Source organism: Manacus candei, unplaced genomic scaffold (genome assembly GCF_025592945.1).
Source record: "Manacus candei isolate 608988 ecotype Guabito, Panama unplaced genomic scaffold, ASM2559294v1 h1tg000017l, whole genome shotgun sequence".
NCBI classification, from domain to species: domain Eukaryota; kingdom Metazoa; phylum Chordata; class Aves; order Passeriformes; family Pipridae; genus Manacus; species Manacus candei.
Window position 1 is genome coordinate 3,677,455 of NW_026138065.1, and position 13,193 is coordinate 3,690,647.

Sequence of the window (13,193 nt, forward strand, 5' to 3'; positions counted from 1 at the left end):
CCTTTTGAAATGCCCTCTTTAGTGGACCCCTTCTGTCAGCATCAGACATGGGAAACTAGTCTAGGAGGACTTCTGACAGTGTAACAATTATGTTCTCTGTAGCATAATGCAAGTTAAAGAAAGGAAGAAGGTAAACTCTAAACCACTCAGCCATCAAGCCAGGCTTTCTGCAGGGGACAGATAGTAGGAAACACTGATAAAAGAGAAGCTTATACGGATTAAATTACAGTGTTACTTAATGGACAGATGCAACTCAATCTACACAGGCTAGAAGGAGATATTGAACAAACATGTTTGAGAAAGGCAGGCTCAATTTTCATTTTTCTGTCTTTCCTATGTCCTTGCACACATGAATCTTTAGTGTTGGTGAATAAAGGAAACTTAGGGTGCTTCAGAGTTATGTCAGCTTACACAAAATAATGAAGACTTTAAACTTGGAATTTAGACAGAGAAGGCAATAATGGATTCCTTTATGGTCTCAATTTCCTTAAATAGAAATGAAGATAAAACTGGATTATCTGAAAGTAAGCACAAACATGAAAAATACTGTCTTTTCCATGTCAGATGGAATTAACAGTATACGTAAAAATTTTGTTGCACTTAGCAGCATATCTGAATGCCTGATGCAGTTTAAAAAATACTCTGAAAGAATTGGACTGCCGTTCACAAGGATGAATAGCCAGAGAGGATTCCGAAAATTAATTCTGTCTCTGACAAGGAGGCTTTAAATATCTAAGCACAACAGAATCATTTATGCATGCTATAGCTCTGACTTCTGTGGTATTTCTCCAATTTAAAACATTTCTTAATGTCTGACTCTTAGTCTGTGTTGAGGATGTCAGCAAAGTACTAATAGGCAGAGTACTCCCTTCCTCATTTTAAAGAACATTTTTTGGGTATACATAAATCTAACGTTTTATAGATTGCTTCTAGAAACAACATCCTTTGCTTATAAATCTGTGGAAGGAACCTCTGTCTTCCTGCCTAGGAAGACTGTATTAAAAAAATAAAAATCTTACAGTTCATAATCCATTACGTGGCTTAATTCTGCAGTTTTTAATCCTTTGAAATAGAGCTAAATAATTGGGTGAATAGTTTTAAATGTCTTCTACATCTCAAATATTTGAAAGAAAGCTCTTCAGCATTTTACAACTTTTTTTTTGGGGTGGGGGGCTGTATGTCCCAGATTCTCAAAATGGCGTAAGTGGGCACCATGCATCTGAGAATTACAAGGGCAGGAAGAGTTCTGTTTCTGTCAGAGCATCCACCATCAGAGATGCAGTGGCACAGAAAGCTTTACAAGTCACCTTTGTAAAGGCCAGTGGTAAATATGCTCTCTCCCTTGGGTCAAGGGGGCAGCCCTCTTGTGTTTCCAGCAGGCAGGTACGCACCTTGGTACCCCAGTGGTTATTCCTGAGGATGCTGCTGCTTTCCCATTACTCCTTGCTGGAGGCTGTGCCTGAGGGCACAGTCTAGTTGTAGGTATAAATATAAATCTTTAGCAGTGCTGCTATTTCCTTCCTAAATGTGACTGCACAGACTGAAAAAGAGAAAGTGGGACACAATGTCTGAATCACAGAAGCAGCTTAGAAGTGTTCAAAATGATGCTGAATAATGGTATGCAGCCAAACTGGGACACCACACAGACACATTGTCAGTCACTGGTTTTGAAGTCTTTTTATGGAGGGATTCCTTTTTCATGTTCAGTATATTTAGTAAATTCTAAATAAGATTGTGAAGTATGTGAGAAAATATCTGCAGCTGTTCTGCCTGCAATATCCTAATGGCTGCTAACATATTCTACTATTGATTTTTGTGCAAACTACAGATTTCAAGTAGGAGGTCTGCATGATGAACAATAGCATCATACCACCCTATATTTTACTAAAAGAAAAACAACAGCTCCCTACTAAAGGAACCATATATTCAGGCTTATGCAGGTCAATTAGCATTCAGGAAAATGAAGGACATATTTAAGAATGGATTAACTTGACTCAGAAGCTCACTTGTTTTATAAAGCCAAATATAAATCACAAGGAGGAGGGAAAAGATTTCTGGGGACTAATAATGAAACATGAAGTGAGTTTTCAGTGTTTTACTTTGTATTGGCAGGAAAAGATGAACAAGTCAAAGTTATTTATATGCTTTAAAAAATGAATTTCAGTGCCTAATGTTGGTGTACAAACAATAAAAATAAATAGCATGAGCTATTTCCAAATGAGAAAGCCTTTGCATGGACTTGTTCTATGCCTTAATTACAAAATGCTATTGAATCCCTTGAAACTCTGATATACTGCTAAGGCAAATATGCCTTTTTAGGTCACATACAATGGAGATTAGAAAAGAAAATTTCACTACAAGAATGTGAGAATCTGCTATAGCACTTGGCACAACTACTTGGACACTCACTAGGGAGTCCCACTTAACCAGATGACAGCTCTGAGCTCCAGCACAAGCACTGCACTTCTCTCCTAAAGAAAATGGTTTCTTGGTAGATGTGCTGTCCTCTCACTCCCATCTGCCCTTCGCTGCTTCTTGCATGACTCCCACTGCCCTGTGTGCCTGGATGGGGAGCTCATGCACACACTGACCACCGACTCCCCAGAGGAGTCAAGTAGCTCATAGTCCTCTACCAACAGCTGCTTAAGATGGATGACAGTGTTTGGCTCTTAGCTCCCATTTTTAGATAATTTTATTTGCAGTCACAAAATAGTATCTTCAGCTTTAGAAATAAGGTAAATTAGAAATAACTTCACCCCTGCTGTGACCTTCCGTAGCCTGTCTCCAGGATGGTTTTGAAAGTTTTAAGCCAGTCTAGATTAACATTTTCAGAGTGATAAAATAAACCATTTTGAATGCTTTATAGCAGGAATTATCCTATAAAATGGAAATATTAAAGGATAAAAAGTTTACTGTGATTATGGCTTTTAACGAAATGCTGCTCCAGATTTGTAACTTTGCTTTTTTTCTCCTCATTGACTTCCCACTGTTATTTTTCATCTTCCCTTTATGGATCTGGTGGATGTTGACACAGAGGGAGTCAATAACAGCATGATATTTCAAAAAATGCATGGTGTTATTAACTTAATAAAATACCACTTCATCCTATTAGTATATTAAATAAGCCCAGTGCATTTGTTAAAACTCCTATAATTTTACTTATGCATAGCTATATAGAAATTTTTAAAAAATAAATTATTCATCTAGCAGGCAAATATGTAGCAGACAGAAAAACTTGGATCTTTTCCAAAATGACTGTAAAATCAATAGGGGTAATAATTTTTCATCTTAGAACATCTTTTTAATTGTATTTATGCTAACTCAGTCTAAAGTACCTCTCTGGTAGTACCCATTGTGTATGGACAGGAACAAAAAGACAAGCCAGTCTGTTTTTAAGAATTTAGTGGCAGTTTTTTAACCTGCAAAATAGAAAAAAGTATTGGTAAAAAAAAAAAAAAATTGGTTCAGTTTGATGAACCACTAAACCTAGAAGCCACTTAACCTGGAATTCAATGTGGCTTTTTTTAAAATCAGTTTTCAAAGCAAAACCTGAATGTATAGATTATTAAAGAAGATAGATAACTGAAAATAAGTTGCCAATTAAAAATTTATTTTGTACTTCTCTCTTTTGAGATATGTATATTATGTTAAGTAATATTATCAGATCAGGAGTGAAGGAATAGTAATTGAGCGGGGAAAATATGTTTTGCCCAGGTTCAGTGATATTTTTATTGCATCTCACATACACTGCATGACAATTGAAAATGAAGGAAGCAAATGGCAGTTCAATAGAATTAAAACTGCCTTGTCAGCAAAAATGTTTATAAAACCCAAAACAAACCCTGTGGAGGAAGCAGAGTTTTAACTCTTTAGTTGAAGTGAGGACCCTCTTTCACTAAGAAAAACACTAAAGCATGCAACTGCAAAAACTGTACACTTTTCAGGTAATTCATTGCAATATGCTGACATACATTTCCATGAAATTCTGTAAAAATGTGATTATTAATAGAAAAGTAGAATGTTCTCTACTAACCAACTAACCTGATCTGTGACTTTTCTTTCTTTCCTTTCACCTTCCCAAATGCATGACCTGTGATGGGATGCTAGGACGAGTCTCACAATCTCCAGTCTGATGAATTTAAAGCCTGCCTCATCAGTCTAGGACAGGTTGGAAATGACCTGCAGGTAGAGGAAACTGATTTAATTCTGTTTTCAAACAGACCAACATAATAGCCAAAGAGATTGTGTGTTTAAGCTCCAGTCTATTGGTCATAATGCTTTGAAAAGATCCTATATCTGGGAAGACAACTGGATTAGATGGACTGTCATCATCACTTGGGGCTGTATTTTTCTATGCGGTTAAATGCAGTTTGTTTCTTTTACTTGGCTTGAGATGTTTTATTTGGACCCTGCTAGATACCCAGGGGAGCTCCTCTGCTTCTTGCACTCAGACTTTTCCCAATTTTTCTTTCCTAGGACTCAATACAAGTTCTCTTATGCTTTATCCAGATTGAGGATGATACAATTCTCTCCAAACCACTGCATTATATCACAGCACAGAGGAAACAGTTACCTTCTTACTATCATGCCATTTAATGTTTACTCAGCTTTCAGTCCAGAATGTCAAAGATATGTTACTGCCCGGAAAATAAGCAACCTCATTTTATACAAGGACTTCAGCTGACCTACTTCTAAGTCTTGTAAATCTCATCCTTTAAGCCAGTATGCATATCTCTGCTGTAGTCCAGGTCTTGACAACCAGCAGACAGAAAGAAAATCCCTGTACTTATTTCCCATATGTCAGCACCTACCCTCATAATGCACCTACCCTGGCCTTGGAGTGAATTACATGACTGTTTTTTACTATACTTATAGCCACTACAGATTCCACGCAGAACCTTTCAAAGACATTTCATATCAGGGAGGCAGCTTGAGCATCTCCTGAGTTTGACTAGTCTAGTAACAAACTTTTCTCCTTGCCCTTCTCTTTGTCTTCCATGGTTGTGTTCTCTGTATTCTTGTCCCATTCATCTCCTCCCTTGTCTCTCCCCTGACCTTTCCTGATGTTACTTTTTGTGGTGAAAATGTCTGTTTCCTGTGTGTAATATGTTAGTTACTTCTTCCTCCTCTAAAACTGATGATGATTCTGGTGACCTGATTGGGCAACATCAATGAATACTGTTCATGCACTGGATCCAATATGCCAATGGTCTAAACTCGTCATCTCTCTGGAAATTGCCTGGGATTCTTCAAACCTTCCCTTCTATATTCCTTACATTGTTTTGGTCAATAGAGGAAGAATGGATTGATGGACCATGATGATTTCAGAGCTTGCTTAATTTCAATGGGTTATGATTTGGTATGAGTTTTAAGAAACAATGTCAACTGATTCTGCTTATAGCTATAATATTAACCACAGCAACACTAAAGCTTATTTAAATAGACAGAATACTAATATAATTACACAAGAGATACTATTTTCTTGTTTCTTTGTTTTTTTCTCTAACTTCAAATGGTTAAAAGGGAAGTTAAAACTAGACACTTAAAAACCATATTCTGTGGTCCAATGCATTGCTCTTTGAACTAAGGAAACTTTAAAAGTTGAAATTAGGAGTTACTAAATTATTTTTTTTAAAACTTATCCTTTTCTATCTGCATGATGAAGAATGAGTTTATTACTGTTTAATTTTCATAAACTTGCTTTGGGAGTTGCATTTTCTTTGCTTCAATTACTTATTCTAAAAATTTCCTCCCAAATTCACCCAAACAAAATGATCATCCTTAGTTAAATTGACATGTATTTGGCACGAAATTTTCAGAATTGTTCCCTCTCTTAGTTCAGTGGGTCTGCAAGTACACTGCTTCTTGGGCTATTGTTTCACCTTCCTGTGTGGTACCTAAATTTACAATGGTTTTAGAATGAGGTGGAAAATGAAGTGTTAAGTTAAAACAAGTTAAACAGGCACTAAGAGAGGGTAGGAGGGAGAGAAACTGGAGACAGTTAATTGAAAGGTACATACTCGGTAGTTAGGACAAAGGATACATTTTTCAAAAGTACAGTCCTTTTTACAAAAGAGGGGTGGGCATTTAAGATCCCAGATTTCATCAACTCTGACGTTGATGTTCCTAAGTCAGGAAAATGCTTTAAAGGGTCAGTAACCAGCGGTTCCGACTGGTTCGTGAGAAGTTCGGGCTGCTGGAGATTGATATTACGGTGACCATTTTTTGTTTTGGATTCTGTGAAAGGGTGAAGCTGAGTTTGCCCGAATCATGTCTCTGGTTGACCCCAATGGGCAAGGAACCGTCACTTTCCAGTCCTTCATTGACTTCATGACCAGAGAAACGGCAGACACAGACACAGCTGAGCAAGTGATAGCTTCCTTCAGAATCCTGGCTTCAGATAAGGTCAGTCACCATGCTGCTGGCTGTAAGGATTCAACAGCTTTCCTCTTTAGCCCTTCTTATACAAGCCTGTTAGTAATAGGGAAGCTTTGTTTGTAGTTTGTAAAACTTCAGAGAAAGCACTTGCCTTTTTGTCTTGCTTGGAACCAAGATTCTTACCTGAAACAGGTGCAGAATACAAGGCTTGGTCCATGTATTCTCATATCCCAGAGAGCAAACACAAAATCAGACATCTTAGACAAGACTTGGACAGTTGGTCTGTATAATGGATATATTGTACATCAGGCTATTTCCACACAACATCCTTGATTAGAGGGGAACTCGTTCTGCCTTTCATGCTGTTGTCTGGATGTTTCAATGCGAAGTTTGGGCGTCTGGAACATAGCCTGGGTCAGTTGCACAAGACTTTACCTAATTTTGAGCCATGTTGTGACCAAACAGCTCATTCAACAGGGCAATGCAATGTGGTGTACCCCTATCCCAGGAGGAGCCAGAAGCAGGAGGCCCTAGTTACAGGGTTTGTGGGAGAAGCTCCTGAATTTGGCATACTTTCCTGCCCACTGCCAGATCCACTGGTGAGTGGTGTATCAAGAGGAGAGGGTGTATAATGGCAACACAAGAGCTTCTGGAGGAGTCAGGACCATAAACAGTGCTGCCAGGAAACCAATCCTGTGCTGTGCAGAAAGGAGAGATCACAGCAGCACAGGTCTATTTGCCCAAGCTCGCTCTATTGATTTTCTCATTCTGCCTGTTTGTATTGATTTTGTGATCTCAGTTAATGTGGACCACATTTTGAATTCCAGACACGTACTCAGTAGCAATTCATGTGGAAGATGGTCTCAGGAAAAAGCGGTTTTCATTACATTGCTATTTTAAGCAACGTCAAGTCTGTTAACAGAGGGTATCCCTCATATCATAAATGCAAACCATTAAGAACAATAATGCATCTTTCACTACACATATATTAGAATCTTGAAACTAACAGGAACCATCTGTGTCTGTCCTGTCACTGCAGAAGGGGCAGTAGTGCACTTCTGAGATCCTGACTATGTTGGGATGAGCTGTATCAATAGCAGCCTACCCGTGGCTGCACAGTGCTTGGTAGCTAATGTGCACAGTCACATACCCCGAGACTGCATTTTGACCTAATCAGTTTGTTGGTAGACTTGTCCACTTCAACTCATAATTAGGGATGGAATTTACCAGGGAAAATATCTGGTCTCAGAAAAATAGGCAGGATGTCCAAATTTATTAGTCACAGCTACAGAAAAAAAAAATACTGTGTCTTTGAAGAATACATACTGAATTTGTCAATGCTTTTCCCCCCTCCCAGCCTTATATCCTGGCAGATGAGTTGCGCCGAGAACTGCCTCCTGAGCAGGCTCAGTACTGCATCAAGAGAATGCCTCCGTACACCGGCCCAGGCTCTGTTCCTGGGGCTCTGGATTACACCTCTTTTTCATCAGCACTGTACGGAGAGAGCGACCTCTGATTCTGTAATTGGCCTCATTCATGGTAGACACTAAAAATACCCACCTTATTGCCCAGATTGCTTCTCAAAAGCTTTGACAAGCTGATTTAAAAACAAGTTTTACAAACACAGTAGGGTACCGTCAGTGTAAAGTGCTAGTAACTAACTGGTGTATACTGAAGTGTGCAGCACGCTAGATATCTGCCTTGTTGGTTTTAGGTTGTCTGTCCTATACGATGCTAGAAAATATATTAAAATATATTTAAAAAAATCTCAAGATAATAACTTTGAAATATCCATTCAGAAAATAGAATGTAAAACATAAGAACATTGAAACTCACAAAATATTTATCCATTTTCAAAATGTTTCAATGCCATATGCGCTTCTTTTACAATGTTCCTACAAGTATGTTAGAAGTCACGCTTTTTTCTTTTGTAGAGCAATACTATTTTCCTCTCATGATTTCTGATTTTGTATGCTTCTACCGGTGGAATTTAATAAAATATTAAAATGCAGTTTTTCAGGGAAGAAATATAACAACCAAGTAAACTACTTAATTGCAAAAATAATCCAGAATGCTATGCTTTTGTCACAAAGGATTGTAATATAGGGGGGAAAAGCTGATTAAATTGCAGATTTAGAGTTCTGTAAGCAGTACTTTTCTTTTAGGCCTTTAACTTTTACAGCTGAGGGAGTACAACTTTTATAATCGGAAATAAGAAGGAAGCTAATTTCATGTGAACTGTTCTGTTTTGAAACCCTCATTCTTGTCTGTGTTGAACAGTATTTGTTTCTCAGTATAAGAATGCATTATCATATGTATTAGTGGGCAACATTCATCTCTATCCTGCATATTGCAAACTCCCATCTGAGCAAATGTAGTGTGGTTGTCTGGCAGCTTTAACTGTTCAGTGCAAAAAATTCAGTTTGTCTTCTACTGCGTCACAGGCAGTTCTGTCTGCATTCTGCTCCTATGTGCTAGTTGTTTACTGTTCTTTTTCCATCTTGAGAAATCATAGAGAAGTAAAAGCAGTAACTTTTTTACTTGAATCCTACTGACACTGAGGAAATGCAATGTAATCAAAAAAAACCGTTTACAAATGGTGAAGTGAGCTGTGCAGCCCAGTGCTATTAAAGCAATGATGTGCCTATTAAATAAAGTCTGCTTTTCAAAACCTTATGAGACTCTGTCATTGTCAATTATCCAGTGGTTCCCTCTAAGAACTGGAAACATTTCTGAACATCAAAGGAGTTTTCAGATGCTAAAAGTTCAAAAAAGTATGTTGTGCATTTCAATACATTGTGTTTCCATGAACAACAATTGCTATGTGCTGCAGGGGCAGGTATGGTTTCATGAAGAAAGATGGATCTCAGAATGAGTGGGAGAGTTTCCATTTAGGTCACCTGAGCACAAATGTCCATAGCTTGTTAGACTCCAAGCTTAGATTGATTTCCATGAGACTTAGGCACTAATGCTTTTGAAGATGTTGGCCTTAACTTTCCTGTATCTCTCTTTTTCCTCATGCAAAAAAGCAGATGTTAAGTATTCAATGGTGATTTCACTGGCCTTTGTTTGGAAATCTAAGGATGGCAAACATTAAAAATCTGTGTGTCATTTCAGTGCTAAAGTAGGCACCTGCAGGTAAGGTGCATGGAGTGAGAGCAATTTCAAAACAATCCCAGAGGAGACAGGCAATGATCAAATACCTCTTCCTCCTCCACCTTGTGTTCAAAGGCCAGCAGAGGACTTACTAGGGCTAGGATCATATCTCCTACAGTGCATGTGCAGCCTTGCACACAGCCATAAGTTGCTACTGCCATGGCCGATACTGACATGATGCAGGGCCGTTTCTTTCTGTGATGACAGAGCCTGTACAAACTAAGTCAGGAAACTCTGCCTTAAAGCAATGCCATTTCCAGCTAAATGGCTGCTGAACAGACTGAATCCTAGTAAAAAATAACTCTATATATCTCTCATTGTCACAGTTTAATGCAACTGGAAGAATAAAACACTGAGCTTCCAAATGTGGCACAAAAGCAAAATCTCAGTGCTACAGGCAGGATTATGCTAAAAATTGACAGAGAGACAGTTTATATCTAACACTTCCAACATGTGTTGTTCATGTTCTCTACCTGCTAGTTTTTATATTGTGATATTGTTCCTATTTTTGATAGTATGGAAGGGACTTCTAAACTTCTTCTTTAGCTAAATGTTCTGTTGATCAAAGCATATGAGAGATAATGTTATCAGCAGCAAGAGAAAAAGACTTTTGCAAAGCAATTTTTTCAATCCTATATCAAGTTTCTAGTTTCTAGAGTCAAAAGAACCAGTATCAGAGAGCTGCAGGGATTAATTATCCATCCATACTTGTCTAAAAATGTTATACCATATTAATATGCCTTTCATGTAAAATGAAGAAGTGTCATAAAGTGATTTCCTCCATCAATATAAGTAAACTGTGCTATTTTACCCTACAAAGGGTAAACCTCAAGGTTCTTTAAAATATTCTGTGGTCACTTTCCGGGGCTATGGGTTTTAGAGAGAGATTTCCTTTTCCTCTAAGGCTCCATTTTCAGGAGATGGCATTTGTATATTTCTTCAGGATCACTCTTCACACTAGGAATCAATGCAATGGTGTTTTCTATTTACTCAATTCTGGCAGCAAACTAGTTTTACTACAAAAAAGTCCAGTAACTGAGTTCAGGGTAATGGGTATGCCAATCACAGGGGCCAAATCAAGGCTCAAAGGGTGAAGGTACATCATTATTTTGAGGATCATGTGAATGAAGGTTACAGAATAACTTACAATTCAAAAAGTCAGTAACATTTTAAGTTGCCTTAATGACTGTAATACAGATAATGTCTTCTGTGACTTTACATGGACAAAACAGTTCTTTGAAAACCTTCCTGCCAAGATAATCTTGATTTTATAGTAATAATTTTCAGATAGTGATTTTAGAAAGGTGCTGATGCATTTAGAAATCTGGTGTCAGCTCTATGTTTCCTTTATACTTCCTTTCTTTGTACATAGTTTCCAATGTTGCTTTTCTTACTCACTGACCACAAAAGGTTTGGAGCAGAACCGCTCCTAGCAGCTTGTATTTTCATCAGAGAACATCCTGTTGTTCAGTTTCCCAGTTCTTGAATAATTCTTTTATTCAGGTTATTCATGGATTTGGATGGCAAGCAGTTTTCTTTCTCAACTTAAATAGCTTGTGGTTGAGAGAATTCTGGAAGGAAGTAATTGTTCAATTATTGCTAGTGTAAGAACAGGCCATTAGGAGCATGTTTCCAGCACTGTAATGGCATCAATATTTTTTGGTGGGCTTCTACAAACAGTTCCAGTAATATTTAAATGAGAAAATAATACCTGTTCATTGCCCGTGTCCCTCTTCCCCAAGTTTTATGGTTAACAACCTGTGCACTTATTTGCCTGTGCATCAGTCTATCTTCTGCTTATGTTCAGAGGGCATTTTATTTGAGGAGCCACCAGCAGTGTTAAGTCTGCATTATAGATAGTTGTTTGCTAGTACGTTCTGGTGAGATTTCTACTTGTTTCAGACCAAATATTTTTATCTAAGAAAACTGACTGTTCTAAGCTGGATTTTATTTCATATTAGTCTCTTTTTAAAATATGTAATTCCTTTCTAATTTTAAGCCAAGTTGTGGGCTGCCACCACAAAGGACAAGTCTATCTCCACTTTTTCCATGATCCTCTTTATTTATAAATAGAACAGTTCCCATGTCTAGTTACCATGCTGGCTGGGAATACATATCTAGGGTGCTTAGAATGGTAGATTATCCCCTTGAGCAGCAGCCTATATTTACATTACCTTAAAGTGATTGGGTAACTGTGGAATTAGGGGCCTAGCCACCCACTTTCACTGAAATGCCTTTATTATTCTCAACAAAAGAACATTTATGTGCAGACAACAAAGCTTGAGCCAGTATGTGGAGTGCTACTAATTTCCCTCATTAATCAAGTGTTATATTAAACAATAAGCCCAGTCTTTTCCATATATGAGCTTGACCAGGATTTCGTATACTAATCTTAAAAAGAAATTCCTCTGCCAATTTGCTAGGTTTTGGGAAATGTCATTAGCATTTATAATACTGCTTTGCACAAATTTGATTATCAGCATATTGCTTTAATTACTTGGAAATCAAATATATTGGATGAATGTCCTAAGAGGATAAAAGTCCTGAGGCTATTTTAACACCCCACTATCCCTCGATTACTTGCACCTGGCTGTTCTGTTTCAAAACCTGGCTGCTTTATTTGGCCTTAACTCATGGAAACTTTCTTCCTTTCAGGACACCTGTTAATACTCCAAGTGAAAAATGCCCTTGAGCGTTGTCCTTGGGAGGAGTGGTTATCTTATGTGCTCTCCTGAGCTGGAGCCTTCCAGCTGCATAATGGATACTTGTGTCAGAAGCCCAGGTATAGAAAGAGCTCTCTTGGCTCAAACACTGAAGGTCCCATTTCAGGTTTTAGCTAGCCTGCTGATAAGACTAAAAGAATATTTACATAAGTTGCCAGCAAGTTTGGCCTTGATTTGAATGGAACTGTCAAGACAGGCACACCAAATTAATCTAATTAAAAAGAAAATAAAAGCTCCACAGAAAAGCATAGAGTGGCTGTATCGAACACCTTGTTCAGACTTATATCCTGGCCCTGACCGTTATCAACAGGAGGAATAATGGAAAAATGGAAAAATGGAAAAGCGAGACAGCGTGTGGCCATGTGTGCCCAAAAAGTCTCTTAGCTGCCAGTAATTTGTGGATCATGAACTTGTGGAACACTGCACACTGATGCCAAAATTTAGTCTGTTTTTCTGAAAATATTTCCTCTGAGAGCTTTTTGTATTCCTCTCAGTGGGACCTACTGCATCTGTAAATTCTCCAGCAGGATATTGGATATGCTTGAAAAAAACATTTACTGGTCTTTCTGTTATCTTTTGCAAACTGCTCTTCAAAGTCTTTTTGATTTCCCTGATTATCTGTTTATACTTAACCTGCCAGAATTAATAATCTTATTTTCTTCATATGGACATGGTGCCAACTTTCTGAAGGATGCTTGCAAAATGCAGGCAATCCAAGAGAGAAGAAGTCCTACGTCCCGTGAAATAAACCCCAGTCCCAGTTTTAACAAACTCTTTAGCAAAGCTATTTAAATGAAAATCAGACACCCAATCATGTTTGTTGGCTATCCAGATGAGTGTGATGAACATGTACAAGAGACACAGCGCTGTCAGACACTACATCCCTGAGGTCCTATGTACTGCCACTGTCATTAAACCAAAGACACAGAATTTAAT

The 13,193-nt window shown here is 38.0% G+C and overlaps 1 protein-coding gene across 1 annotated transcript in view; it reads left to right on the forward strand.

Moving 5' to 3' along the window:
• The window catches only part of ACTN2 (actinin alpha 2), a 68,319-nt gene extending 59,265 nt beyond the window's left edge, over positions 1–9,054 (forward strand). The window contains exons 19-21 of the mRNA XM_051782837.1: positions 5,294–5,359; positions 6,247–6,405; positions 7,736–9,054. Of these exons, the coding sequence (XP_051638797.1) occupies positions 5,294–5,359; positions 6,247–6,405; positions 7,736–7,894 (384 nt within the window). The 3' untranslated portion in view covers positions 7,895–9,054. The remainder of the gene's footprint in view (positions 1–5,293; positions 5,360–6,246; positions 6,406–7,735) is intronic.
• Positions 9,055–13,193: the final 4,139 nt, after the last annotated feature.